Genomic DNA, 13,590 nt, shown 5'->3' with positions numbered 1-13,590 from the left:
ACTTGCTTATATATTGTTTAAAAATGTTGAAATATCTCTGGAAGTCCTTTTCAACATAAGATCGATTTCATCTCTCTGACCAGTTAATTCAAAGTATCTCAAATAGAAAATCTCTCTAAAGAAATCTTTGAATAGTTTGGAGATATCTTCAAATTAATTTTGACTAGTCAAACTTGTAGCTACAGATATTTCTAATTAAATTTGGCCTAGTCATTATTTAATTTGATACGATTAATCAGATAAAAATAATTTGCAGATTTTTCATAACTGATTAATCCAATTAATCTTTACAGGTCTCTATATCTCCCATATAAAAATACATTTAAGAAATCTTTAATTAGAAATATGACTAGTCAAAACAATTACATTTGTTAAATTTACTTTATGTCTAGTGATAGTTTGTTGATATCTGAAATATACATTTCAGGATATAATTAATTGCAGATATCTTGCATTAAAGCTTCCATATAAATTATGACATTGTTTATTCAAGTCAGAATATAATTAAAAATATCTGAATTTACCAATACATCTATTCATGAACCAATTCCCGATATCTGGACTGTTACGTGTGGTGAAGCTGATTTTATGCTAAAACTGCCTGCCATACCTATGTGCAGCTGTTGGAGCGTTACCTGGCTGCTGTGCGGAGTAGAGGCTCTCCTGCAGGAAGGGCATCGCCATGACGCCCTCCGTCACCCTGGCTGAGTACAGCTGCTCCTCCCATCCGAACATCCCAGAGCTGGCGCTCAGCCGGAACAGGTGGGGGGTGTAGTTGTACTTTCCAGGATCTTGATAACAAACACACGTCTTCCATTTAGCTCATTGCTAACTCGCCACCAGCGCACCGACCTCCCACAGCCCTCTTACCTTCCAGCATACAGTCGTAAGCCTTCTTGTCCTGCGGGCCTAAAGCATTCAAAACCTCTGCCGGCTCAGAGCCTTCCTCCACCTCCTCCACCCTCAGCTTACTGCTGCTGTTCAGTCCCAGCTCTGAGGGACACCTGAGGAAGAGGCAGACCTATGAGTTCCCTTCAGGAGACAGTGAGGCTGTGAAGACCTTTCAGTTTCATCCCAAATCCTACCTCTGCTTCAGTTTGTCTGCTGCTCTTTTGGCCACCTGCTTGGCGTCTGCATGGGCTTTGCATCCGTGCCACAAGTAGAGGAGAGCTTTCTGAGCGTTAAGCAGCACCAGGCTGGCACGGGAACGCAGGCTGGCACGCTCACACGCCACCTCCACCAGGGAGGCCTCGGCCTCGGCCTCGCCGCGCACGCAGAACAGCCTCCAGCCACCTGGATGCAGCAAGCAGAGGGTGTTACTGCAGTCAGGATAAGGGAGCTCAGCCGAGAGCTTCCTGGGTGTTTTTATGGAAAAGTTCAGCGAAATAGGAAGAGCTGTTAGTTATTTAAAATATAAAGCACAAAAGTTCACAATGAGCTGCAATTGTGGGTTTTATTTAAGAAACTTGCAGAAAACCAGAGGATGGAAGTAAAGAATGAAAGGAAATAAATTAATAAAGGAAAGAAAGTAGGAAAGAAGTTATAGATTAGAGGAAAGAGCAACATGAGAAATGAATAAAGGGAGAAAAGAAGGACGCAAAGGAAGCAAGGACAGGAGCAAGAAAATCTAAATCTTGGGTTTACACAGGAAAAATCCTGAAATCAAACGATGCTTTCCTGAGCAGGAGCCCTGTCAGCTGCAGGAAGTGACCCGTTTGTACCTGAGCTGCTGGCAGCGTCGTCTCTGCTGCCCTTATGGATGACCAGTCCTCCCTGGAAGAGCTGCAGGAAACATGGCGGCTCCTTACCCTGAGTCACCAACACCTGCGCCGGCCAATCAGAAACAAGCATATGGAAGTCTGAACATTTCAGAGGAGGAGGCATCATGTGTTTGGATGTTTTTATTGACACTTAGTGATGAGCTGACCTGTGACCCCCGGTGGCTGCCCAGCTCCACGGTCATCAGGGCCGACGTTCCTTTCTCGCTGGCGCTGGAGTGCCGGCCTTGCCAGAAAAAACACGCCGTCCTCTCTCTGCCGGGAGCCGCTGTGCTCAGTTCTCCGGGTTTCTGCCGCTTCCCGACTGAGACGAGTCAGAAAAGCCAGCGTGACCCGGTGAATCAGACGCCCCGCTCTCTCTCCCCTCCGACGGCTCGACTCGTTTTCACGCGACTCACCGAGCGTGGTGATGGAGTATTTCCAGCGGATGATGTAGGCGTCGCCCTCGTGGAGCTGGCCCACGCTCTCCTCGGGAAGCTCCTCCTCGCCGTGCTCCTTGATGTGCCACGCCTCCACCGCCACGGTGGCCAGCTCCGCCTGCCTGCCGTCCTCGGTCTTCACCAGGCCGTAGCCTCGCTGCACGTCCACGCCCTCCAGGACGGTCCGCACCGGGTCGGCCTCGTTGTCCAGCAGCGCTTTGGCGTCGCACGGCTGCAGCTCCAAGTCAAGCGGGGAGCGCAGGGAGGAATGATCCGGGCTCTGAGTACAACAACAAAATACTTGGTTTTTGTTTTGTGTCTGCATATTCAAAAAAAATAATGCAGCAAATATCTTAGTACACTTAAAATAATTCAAAATTAACTTCAAAATAACTCCTCAACAATATACAGGAGCTTCTTTAAGGGAATAATCTCTTAAAAGTGATGAAAAAGTTACAGTTTCTCTGGCAGATCATTTCAACATTGAAAAATAAAAAGTAAATGTTTCCAAATACACAGAATTTGTTTCTATGATGAAAGGAAAAAATTAGTTCCCATCTTAAGGAGGGGGAAACAAAAAAACAACAAAAAAACAAAAAAATACAACATTAAAATATCTTTATTTTTTTAAATTAGCAATTAGAAATATGTGGTAATGTGTTCATGATATATATTTTTTAAATACCATATTCCACATTTTCTGCTTTTTCTACTTTTAAGGTGTGGGGGGATTTTTAATTTTAATTAAGGACATTTAATTGGCTAAATTTAATGTCCTTCATTTTTGATATTTTCATTTATTAACTTTTGCAATCATGATGACATAACAATAAAATCGCCCTGTGTTTACATTAAATTTAATACTGATACTTCTATGCTAACAAATTAGCAAAAAAGAACTCGAGCTTGATTATGCATTGTTAGCAAAATTATTTATGCTTTCCGTCTAAAGCAGCATTTGAAAATGAATACTGTAATTTATTACAATTAATTTACCAAAACGTGTCCTGATGTCTACAGCCGATCAGGCTACGATGGGGAACGAACCATGAGCCGGTAACACTGACTGACTCCAATCAGCTTTATGACCGGTACGGTTGGTGACTCTCGTTCCGGTCTCACCCACCTTGACTTCCTCTGCCTGAGCCGCTTCCTCTTTCTTCCGCTCGGCCCAGTCCAGGAACTTCTCCCTGAACAGCGACGTCTCGTTGTGCTCCGACAGCCGGCCGAACAGAGTCCAGCTGGGACGCCCCTCCCCCTTCCTGTAGGTCACACACAAACACACTTACTACAACACACATGCCGCCGTGTGTGTGCAGCTGTGCTGGAGCAGATTAACCACTAGGGGGCACCAAATAGACATGAAACAATGCAGCAGACGTTTCTCCATATTTACGCACAACTCAAAGGCGAGCAGCAGAAGTCATCAACTAATCTTGTCCTTTGGTGTCGTTAACTCGTCATACTCACTGAGGTACGTCCGTATTATTGCAGGAGGAATCCAGAGGGTTGACTCTGCAGCTGCTGTAGTCGTAGCTGCCGCTGTAGAGCTGTTTGCCCAGTTTGACAGCTACTTTTCTGTCACCCAAGGGCACATCTTTTCCGTGCCATACGTACACTTCACTGCCAAAGTCAAAGACTAAAACCTGGTGTGTGGGTTTAGCAGGAGAAAAGAAGAAAAAGAAGATTGGAAAAGCTAATTTAGCTACAGAAACGGCAGAAAATATTTAAAATGGGCGATAAAGACGATCAGGAGACGGAGATGCAACAATCTGGCTTCTCATGTCAGATTCTGATTCAGGATTTTGTCTCATTCTGAATAATTCAGGTGATGAAGGCCAAAAAGAAAAGGCTCTTTGATACACCCAGCAGGAAATGAAGAGGGGACTATATGTCAAATGATGTCCCTGTAGTGAATAAAATAAAATAACGCAGTTTCTCATTTTAGTTTAGTTAGGATTGCCAAAATTATTTCTATTTGCAGCGTGTCAGAAACAGAATGGTAAACAGAAATTTTGTGTCTATTTTAAATTGGAAATAAACAGGAAGTGGAGGGAGGGAGCAAGGAGGAAAGATTCTGAAGTTGGGAATCGAAGTATTGCACTAATTTAGTCATAAAGGTGGTAGAAGTAATTCATTCAACAGATGGTCCTAAATGACCGACAAGGGATATTTTTAGAAAGTCTATGTAAACATTTGGTTTTAACTGTGTAAACCTAAGATTTTGGATCTACGTCATGAATGATAATAAAATTAATTTAAGAATTACCTCCAAAAATGATAATTCAGCATCTAACCTGCAGATCTATCAAGGGAAAATCTGATTCTGATCTCTGGTTGACTGATTGGTGCATCTCTAACAGTGATCTGTTTGTTAGCGACGTTACCTCTTTAGAATCGAGCAGAGACACACTGGGGATGGAGGCCCAGGCATCTTCATGAGGCACCAGTTTGTCTCCCTGGAGTCTGTAAACCCCGTTAGAGTCCACCACCCCACTCTCATAGAGCTCGTCCTCCTCTGGGTCCCCTGCCCCTGTTACACACGCGCACAGATGTAGTATGTCAGTAATGGGACCACCCGTCTACTTATTCTGCTCATCTAAAACTTTCATACCTCTGTATTTAGTCTTTCCACCTATCAGGCTCCAGAACTCTTTGGCCCATCTGCTTTCAGTGTTGATGCCTTCCTCCAGCACGGACACCTGGGGAGCCTTGCAGCCAAGGTCCCGCTTGGCTTGAACAAAAGACGCCATCTCGGATGCCTGGCCGAAAAGAAGCACATGCAACACATCATATATGTGCATAAATGGAGGATTTACTGCAGGTATCTTCAAAGTGCTCCATGCAGGACGTAATCCTGTCCTAGATTAGCGCCAGACAGTCTGCTACCAGTCTGAGGCATGTCAGATTGTGCAATGGTTGCGCGCCGACTTACAGCGTCCCATAAAAATAAATAAAATGCTGGAACTTATCAGCAGCTTCAGAGTCTCCAGAATGCCTTTCATTCAAAGTCAGAAATCTGGGTTTAGCAGCATAATCAGTAGAATGAGTTACAAACTACTATTATAAAGTCTGCACAGCGTATGTCATGCTATGTTGTGCAATGTTAAACCTGATGACAGCCTTTAGTGGCTCCATTCGACTTTTGCACCTGGACTGGCTCTGCTGCATTCTCCTCAGCAGACCGTCTGCATGCAATAAAATAGAATCAGACTGCAAATACAAACAACAAGGCTTTGGTCAAACTGTTCTCACATTTTGCGCATTGTTCTTCTAACATCTGTAGAAATGATAAAGCGACTGAGAACATAGCTGCTATTGTATTGAAAAGCCTAAAGCAGTCACATCCAGGAGCTTGAAAAACAGAACAAATACGAGATTTGTAAGCATTATTGTTTGCTTAATGTTCCAGCAGGTTTTCCCACAGCAGGACCTTGTTTTCTTTAATAGAGATGATTCACCAGGTGAACTGCTACCTGTCTAAACATGTCAACAGAAGTTGTGAAAACCCCCTTCTGGGGAACTCTGAAGCGTTTGATTCAGTGTGAGCTTCCGTACCTTGGCTTTTTCAATGACGTTGGCGAATTCTCCGCTCCACATAAAGCAGTGCTTCGGGGTTATGAGGAGGAAGCAGTCCCCGCTGTTCAGCGAGCGCGCCGTCGGTTCGACCAGGCGCACCTGGATGTGCCTCCGACCTGCGGACGGCAGCAGCTTTCACTTCCGTAACCAGGGGTCCCGAAACGGTTTTCATTTAAAACGACAGATTTGTCAGTCGTCTGTGGCCATTTTCAAAATAAATTTGTGGTAGGTATTTCTACGGTGGTAGGAAGAGGTTTAAATGTGGTTTTTGGGAGATACTAGACACTGGGAGGAAGGAACGAAGTACAAGTAAGGACACAAGGCAGGGAAAGGAAGAGGTTAGGGTTCATAGAAGGAGATAAGTTCAGAAAAAAGGGCAGACACAATAAAGGATTGAGGGAAGGACAGAAGACAAACAAATTCTCAAAATACAAATGTTTCTAGACTGAATAAAACAAACTTTAACCAGCATATTACAAAAGTAACTTCTTTTTGATTCTTCAAAATAAACCAGTCATTTTTCTTATGAAGTTGTGGTCACCGTTAATGTTTGGCATCGTGCAGAGAGACAGAGAATTCCCTTGTGTTTTCTGACCTTTGATGCGAATAAGCATGAGCTTGTGAAAAGGCACGGCGCTGTTGTTGGTCACGACCTCTGTGGACTTCACGCTGCGCAGGTTGACCTTGCGAAAGTTCTCCTTGCTGGCGAGCCCGGCCAACGCCACGTCCGCCAAGTTGGAATGTTTCGCCACTTTGTGGGGAAAGAAAACGAAATAAAACAAAGACGTGATTATTATATTGTACCAACTGTAGTGCCTCTTTTCAGGCATTAAGTCATTTCTGCGCTTTAGGCAAAGATATTATTTCATAGTATGACTAAAAAGCATCAACAATACTTCAGTAGAAAGTGCCAGAGATGAGTCACGCTTTCGTATTACTTGGTTCATGTGAGCAACATTAGACAACGCTCGTGTTGTAATCCTGCCCACATCCTCAAGTGAAAAGCTGAAGCAAGAGTAGTCTGCAGAGCAACAGAGTGCAGACATGCAAACAACCTATGACGTAGCATGAAAGTGTCCAGCAGCTGACCACATCATCTTTAAATACACCCAACTTGTCTCCAGCTTCAACATTTTCACAATACACGTTTTCAGTTTCCATGCGAACAAGTACAGTCAGATCCTTTGGGCTTTTTTTTTCTTTTTTTAAACATTTTGTCACACTATAATTACAAACTTTAGACCAACACAAACCTGAGCATAAATATGAAGGAAAACATTTTTTTTTAGTCAAATAAACTAAAACTGTGGTCTGCATTCGAGTCATTGTTCTCCCAGCAGCTCCTCACTGTGTATATATGCAGCTCCTCCAGAGCTAACATTAGCAACGTAGCTGCTCCTGTGTCCCAGTTTAGGTGAACGGCAATGTGTTGCTATGTCTGTAGTTGGGCCATCCTCTTTCCCTTTGAGATGAGCAGGACTCAGAGATCCTCAAAGCATGGGATGTTATGTGAAATGACTATTTTAAAATCCTCCATAGCTCACAGACCAGCCTGCGCCTTCGTATCCAATATCCTCCAATCAACCTCCAAGTCCTCACAGAACAGCTGCATTTACACTGTGGGATTGTGTATTGGAGTAAAATAGGCTGAAAACAAATGCAGGCCACACATTTCAGATTTTTATTTCAAAAAAAAAAAAAAAAAAAGTAATCTCTTTTATTCCACTTCACAATTACATCATATTGTGTTGGTCTACCAGACAAAATCCCATTCATAAGCTGAGCTTTCTGGTTGTAGTGTCACAGAAAGTTTGACAGATGTGAAAATTAAGAGAAGCTAAACGTGGAAAAATCCAGAAGAGCGTCTTCACTGCTTTGTCATCCAGCTTATTTGCCGGATTGCTCTAGGTAAATATCTTATTTACTTTAGGGAAATGTGAGCAGACTTACTCCTCTCAACTTGAATCCTCTTGGTCTCCACTGACGCCACGTTAAGCCTCTGCTCGGTGTAAACCTGCCGGATGTCGTTACGGGCAGCGAGAGCCCGCAGGGGATTCCTGGAGCCCTGATTCCTTCTGGCTGGTCGCACCGCTCGCTTGTGCTCTGCTACCGCTGAGGTCAGCCTGGAGGCGAATTGCAACAAAGAAGTATTTTATTTATATTAAATAGAAAATACAATCTTGCTTTCTTAACACTTATAGACAGCAAAACTGTGTTAGTGCAAAACTGGAAAAGTGGAAGCAAATATTTCCTAACGCATCAGAGGTGATAAATATCACCAGGGCAAAAGAGAAAGACACATGGGATCGTTTTAAACTAACTTTGGTGTATCAGCCTGGATGTCACTCAGGTCTTCCTCAGTCAAAGCCACGCTGGACTCCAGGAGAGTGGACGGGGAGACAGGTTTGTAGAAGTTGCCAAACGTCTCATCGTCGTCCAGAGTCATCACCTCTTTCTCCATCTCTGCCGTCACCTCGATGGTGGACGACTTGGCTTTGCCCACACCTAATCCCACAGAGCCCATGAAGAGTGCCAGAAAACAGGAAGAATGAACTGATTTTCTTAGTAAAGTAGGAGAAGGAATTTATTTGTTTTAGCTGGTGAATGCTCATGACTTAGCATAGTTTAAAATAAGAGCAATATGCGGCCTTCTTAAATAAAATAAATTAGGGCTGTATAATATATTAAAAATATCTAGTCATTCATATCAGTGCATGCAGAAAGCTGCTGCTCTGTTAGCTAATAGTGGGGCTAATTTTTCATTTAGTGCTAGCCAACTAAAATTATTTAGTGAAATTATTTTCTGGAAAAATTTGCTAATTTACTTGGCTGAGAAATTCTTCAAGTAATTAAACAGCAATATCCATGCTCTTATTTTGAAATGCTGTTTACGCAGAAGTTTCTTCTTTCCTCCGTTTTTCTCCATTTTTTTCTAAGTAGCTTTATTTAAAACAAGAGACGCACAGGAAAGAAATAAAAGTCAGACAGCAGAGAACAATGTTTGAACATAAAAACAATGTCCAAAGGAATTATAGAACATGTCAATTATAGTTTCAAAATTAAACTGGACCTTAAAGGTCGTAGTCTTTCAAGTGCAGACATAATTTGAATTGAAGTCAGGATTTTAGCATTAGCTTCCGCTACATACCGTTTTGGTGTAGTGCTTTAGCGTTAGCAAACTCATTTTTTTAGTTAGCAGCTTTGATACCTAAGAGTGTTAGTGAACTCATGCTTTGTTGACAGAGTCAAAATAAACATTTAAAGTAAATAGCAGCACAGATTGTACCTTTATTGTGGAGTTTGTCAAGGAAGGACTCCAACTTGTCGAGACGTTTATCTCCCTCCACTTTGACGTCAGTCCTAGTGGAGATTTCTGCCCGGTGGACAGAGAGATTTAGTCAGTCCATGTGAAGTCAGCAGGCAGGTTGAGGCGCATAAACAGTCTCCTTAAACCACTAAGACCAGGTTTAAGAAACAAAAGCATTACAGTTGAATCCCAGACAATACCTTCATGTGGTTTCACAGGCGTGGCGTTGGACTTCTTCAGAGTGATGATAGGCGGCTCGTCCTTGGACACGAGACCTGAAGCCACACGACATGGAAGTTATTCCTTTCCTGGTTTTTCAAAGAGCTACAATATTAGCAGCTTGTGCCAGTTGGTGGTTGCGGTAGCTCAGGTAACGCGTTGCCTTTCTTCGTATCTTTGTTTGGATTAGAGTTTCTACTGAGCTTTTGTCCGTTTTCCTGAAAGTTTTCTGCAAGGTTTTATTTGCATTTTTCCTTCAGAGAGATGTTTGCAAAGCAAATTGCAGTGCCTGACACTGCTCATCAATATGCCTGTCAGGCTTAAGGATACAGCCGCACAGCAAATGAATAAAAGTAAAAGCACCCTACCTTTCTTGGCCATTCGTCCAGCCACCGTGAACTGAACCGAGTCATTGGCTGCTCCTTTGCCTTTGCTCTTCCACTGCTCCTCTTTGTCTTTGAGGATCTTCATCCTCTCTGCCAGCGACATCTTGGGCTCCAGATCAACATTGGACTTCTGTTGGATTCAGATACGACCCAGTAAGAACTCTGTGAGGACACCGATTTTCTCCAGCGCTGGTAGATTCCCATGCAATATATCTCACACATTAATAGATAAGGATGCAAGAAAAGTGTTTGCATGACACAAACTTAATTTAAAAAGAAGCATTCAGATTCTGACAGGATACAGCCACAAACGTCAATGTCTTTTTTTTTATTATATGTATGGAATAAACAAAAATGGTTGTGCTGGATTTTATTTAGGTTCATCAGACAACAAGAGGATGAATACAGAAAAAACAGTTTTCAAATGTTTTACTTTCTTGCTAATTGTGTATTTCAAATAATTCAAGTAAGATGACAAAATGTGAATAAGCTAAATTGGTGTGAACAGTTTTGCAATTTTACAGAGACAAAAGATTTAAATATATGAATAATATCTGCAAGAACAAGTTGAGCCTCTGGTTTTCCAGCACTTATCATGTAGAGTTCATTATGTCTCTGTGATATGCTCTCCTGTCATGCTAGCATTCAAAGTCGATGGTTCAAAAGTAACTTTATTAGGACACTGTAACTTAGCAGCGCCATTAAAGTAAATATAAACCCCCTCCACACACATATATTTACGGCATGTTAAGATTACATAAGAACTATTTCTATCACACACTCGTTTTTCTGTAAAAATGAGCAACTCAGAGTGTGTAATTCACTGTGACTGGCGACTTCATTTCAGCAGCAAGTTACAGCAGAAGCAGAGCCATCAGAAAGCAATCCCAAAAAGAAAAATGCTTTTGAAAAAAAGGCTTGCCGAGCATTCATCAACAAGTATTCCCGCTGTTGTGTGTTGACATGAAACGTGTCACGTTCTCTCACTTCAGAGCGACTCCAAGTCAACTTTAACTACTTGAAATTAAAGTAAAAGATAAACAAATGTTCAGGACTCCTGCAGCTAAGCAGCGAGTTGCAGTCCCAGAGGACCTTTTTCTTTGTGGCTGAATGATGATCTGTGGGATCTCCTGACTGTCGTCATCTTCACGCTCTGCAGTCATTTTAAGCATTTGCAGATGTCTGCAGCTTTAAAGGGGAAAACATGTTGGGATGAAGCAGTGATGAAAAGCACCCTGGCATGGGAAAATAGACGTGTTGGCGTTCCTTAAATCTTTTAATCATCACACTGAGGCTGATTGCTGTCGCTCCACAGAAAGATTGGAAGGAAAATAAAAAGTATATTGGATTCTATTCAGCAATGTAGCAGATGCAGAGTTGATGATTTTCAGACAAAGGATTCCCCCCAAAAAGTGACAACTTTATTTAGTAGTTTTGTCTAATAACAGACTAGACAGATATTAAAGCTGACATTTACAGGAAGCTGTTGTTTCTTGTGTCTTTCAACAACTTTTTAACTTGAATACTCCCTGTCATGGACCATAGAAACAGAATTAACCACAGAAAAAAAAGAAGCATGTTTCCCTGGTGACATAAGAAAAGTTCAAAGAATCCCATTTGATCATCCTGATATACTGCAAACTGTTTCCAATCCCATCTCTGCTTCACACACACCCACACACTCGCAAACACAAATGGAAAACAGAGCTGCCATGTCTGACTGCCTATCAGCCGGGGCTTTAGCATCTCACCCAAGGCTGGATGAAACGAGTCGACCTACTGAGCCAGAGCCCTACAAAAACACTGGAGCTGAGCATCAAAATGAGCTCATTGTTTACTTTGCATGTAAAAAGAAGAGTTGACACGGGTGAGTAAAGCCCTCTTTCAGGCTTGTGCTGCTTTTTATTGAAAAGATGGAAACTGAACATCTGTGTCTTAACGAGCAGCCTGGAGGTTTTTTCTTACATTTTCCTCTACCATTCTGAGAAAAACCGGTCCCTGTAACATATGTACGTTGGTGACAGGAGTAATAAAAATGAAACCGTGCTTAGGAGTTTGAGAATGAGGTAAAATCTTGATTAAACGTCTAAACGTTCAGATCCAACCATATTTAACACAATGCAGCATTGAGTTAATTTTTCATCTGGTTGATATACAGTCGGGTTCAGCATAAGTGTCAACATATCCGCAGATAGAAGTCCTCTTTGTCCCCTCAATAAAACCATGCATATCACGAGCGACCAGCTGAACGCCGAGGCTTTTACAGACTGATTAAGACATTAATGGTATGCAAACACCCAGCAGCTTCTTCAAGTAAACACATCATATTTTATAAAACTTGAAATGCTTAAAGCACCACATTAGAGACACTTCAAATCCCATTCAGCAATGCTACCATATATATATATACACAACTACCTAAACATGAGCTCTATTACATTCTTCTGTCCCGTCATAAACTACAGCTACAAACCTGTCTGGAGTCAATCACAGAGGGGAAATATCTTGGCCTGACGGGACTCCAGAGATGATGAGGCCCCCAAAAACCTGCAGCTTTTCCCCTCTAACCCAGCTGTGGCCTTCAGCGTAAACACAGGTATAAACCACCTGTGAAGCAGCAAGATACATTTAAATTAGCTCTGACTTCTCTGTGAGGAATAAAAATGGAGACGGCTTGACTGGGACACATGCTGCATGAAAAAAAGCAACATAGTAAGAAGGGGTGCGCCGATAAATTGGTGCCGATTTCTTTCATTTTGGGAGATCGGCAACAGGCCGATTCGTGACAAATCGATCTTTTCCACCAATCATCTCTCGCTCTCTGCTAAAGTCTGAAAATCAGCCATAGCTGCCTTTCCATTACAAATGTGTGCAGAACATCGTCAATGAAAATGCTGCACCATTATCCTCAAACTACTTCTTGTCTTCTTCTTTGTGGCTTGCACCAGTGGCAACATCTGCTTGTTGATCATGTGGCTTGTCTGATGCAAAAAAGGTGTTTTCATTGCTGCTTTTCAAAATAAACCAATTTTGATTCATCCCCCCCCCGCCAAAAAAAACACCACCATCCCAGCACCAAAACTTTTCAATTGAAAAACGAGTTGTTGTTTTTTTTTTCAGAATTGCCGTGTTTCTATTGAGCAAATTTATTTTCAAAATCTCAAATTGCGCAGTTGTATGGTCAATGGAAACACAAATATTCTTCACTTTTGACATGAGAGAGGGCTGACTGACAGACAAGAAGGGCATGATTAGTAATCAGTCACCCCACTGTTGCCAACTTAGCATCTTTGTTGCTATATTTATCAACTTTTCAGACAAATAAATGAATAAATAAACAAATAAATAATTGGAATTGGCCAGAAAACTGCAATCAGTGCATCCCTAATAGTAAGCAAGCCCATGCTAAACAGGAACATGCACCATTTCATGTGCACACACTCACCTGGAGAAATGAGGAAAGGTAGACAGGCAGGTGTCAAAGTCAAAGAAAGGAGCAGAGTCTGTAGATGTAGACAGGAGCCACAGAGGGCAGGAGGAACTAGGAGAGCAATAAAAGAGTAAAAAACATAAAGAAAGGAGGGAAGGAGAAAGGAAAATTACAAGCGGAGAATGGGGAAGATGCAGATTACGGTTTCAAGATTTTACACGGAAGTCTACAGGAAGCGTGGGTCATTTGCTGAGCACAAAGTGAGTGGGGTGGGAATGTTCATATGCGTTTGGAGATGCAAGGACAACAAATCATAATGTGCACAAGTGAATAATTTCTATTCAAAGTGGAAGGATATAAAACCAGCTTTCAGATCTAAAAGCTACAGATAAAGAAAAAATATTATCCTGCAGGCCTTATACAGACGATCCTGTTTTTGTTGATTTGTTGACTCATTACATGTATATAAAAC

General features: G+C 42.1%; 1 protein-coding gene across 1 annotated transcript in view; it reads right to left on the bottom strand.

Annotated features, from left to right (window-relative positions):
- Positions 1–13,590, bottom strand: part of svild (supervillin d) — a 49,219-nt gene that overhangs the window by 2,100 nt on the left and 33,529 nt on the right. The window contains exons 9-25 of the mRNA XM_014970566.2: positions 9,671–9,818; positions 9,284–9,358; positions 9,063–9,149; positions 8,098–8,281; positions 7,727–7,899; positions 6,372–6,527; positions 5,756–5,892; positions 4,812–4,959; positions 4,585–4,730; positions 3,668–3,843; positions 3,324–3,459; positions 2,177–2,477; positions 1,928–2,082; positions 1,722–1,824; positions 1,086–1,293; positions 871–1,004; positions 636–791 (exon numbers count right to left, since the gene is read on the bottom strand). Coding sequence (XP_014826052.2) covers positions 636–791; positions 871–1,004; positions 1,086–1,293; positions 1,722–1,824; positions 1,928–2,082; positions 2,177–2,477; positions 3,324–3,459; positions 3,668–3,843; positions 4,585–4,730; positions 4,812–4,959; positions 5,756–5,892; positions 6,372–6,527; positions 7,727–7,899; positions 8,098–8,281; positions 9,063–9,149; positions 9,284–9,358; positions 9,671–9,818 — 2,623 coding nt within the window. The remainder of the gene's footprint in view (positions 1–635; positions 792–870; positions 1,005–1,085; positions 1,294–1,721; positions 1,825–1,927; positions 2,083–2,176; positions 2,478–3,323; positions 3,460–3,667; positions 3,844–4,584; positions 4,731–4,811; positions 4,960–5,755; positions 5,893–6,371; positions 6,528–7,726; positions 7,900–8,097; positions 8,282–9,062; positions 9,150–9,283; positions 9,359–9,670; positions 9,819–13,590) is intronic.

The sequence above is a fragment of the Poecilia mexicana genome, unplaced genomic scaffold (genome assembly GCF_051168715.1).
Source record: "Poecilia mexicana isolate PSO_F unplaced genomic scaffold, ASM5116871v1 scaffold_19, whole genome shotgun sequence".
Classification (NCBI taxonomy): domain Eukaryota; kingdom Metazoa; phylum Chordata; class Actinopteri; order Cyprinodontiformes; family Poeciliidae; genus Poecilia; species Poecilia mexicana.
This window is presented reverse-complemented; position numbering and strand designations above follow the sequence as displayed.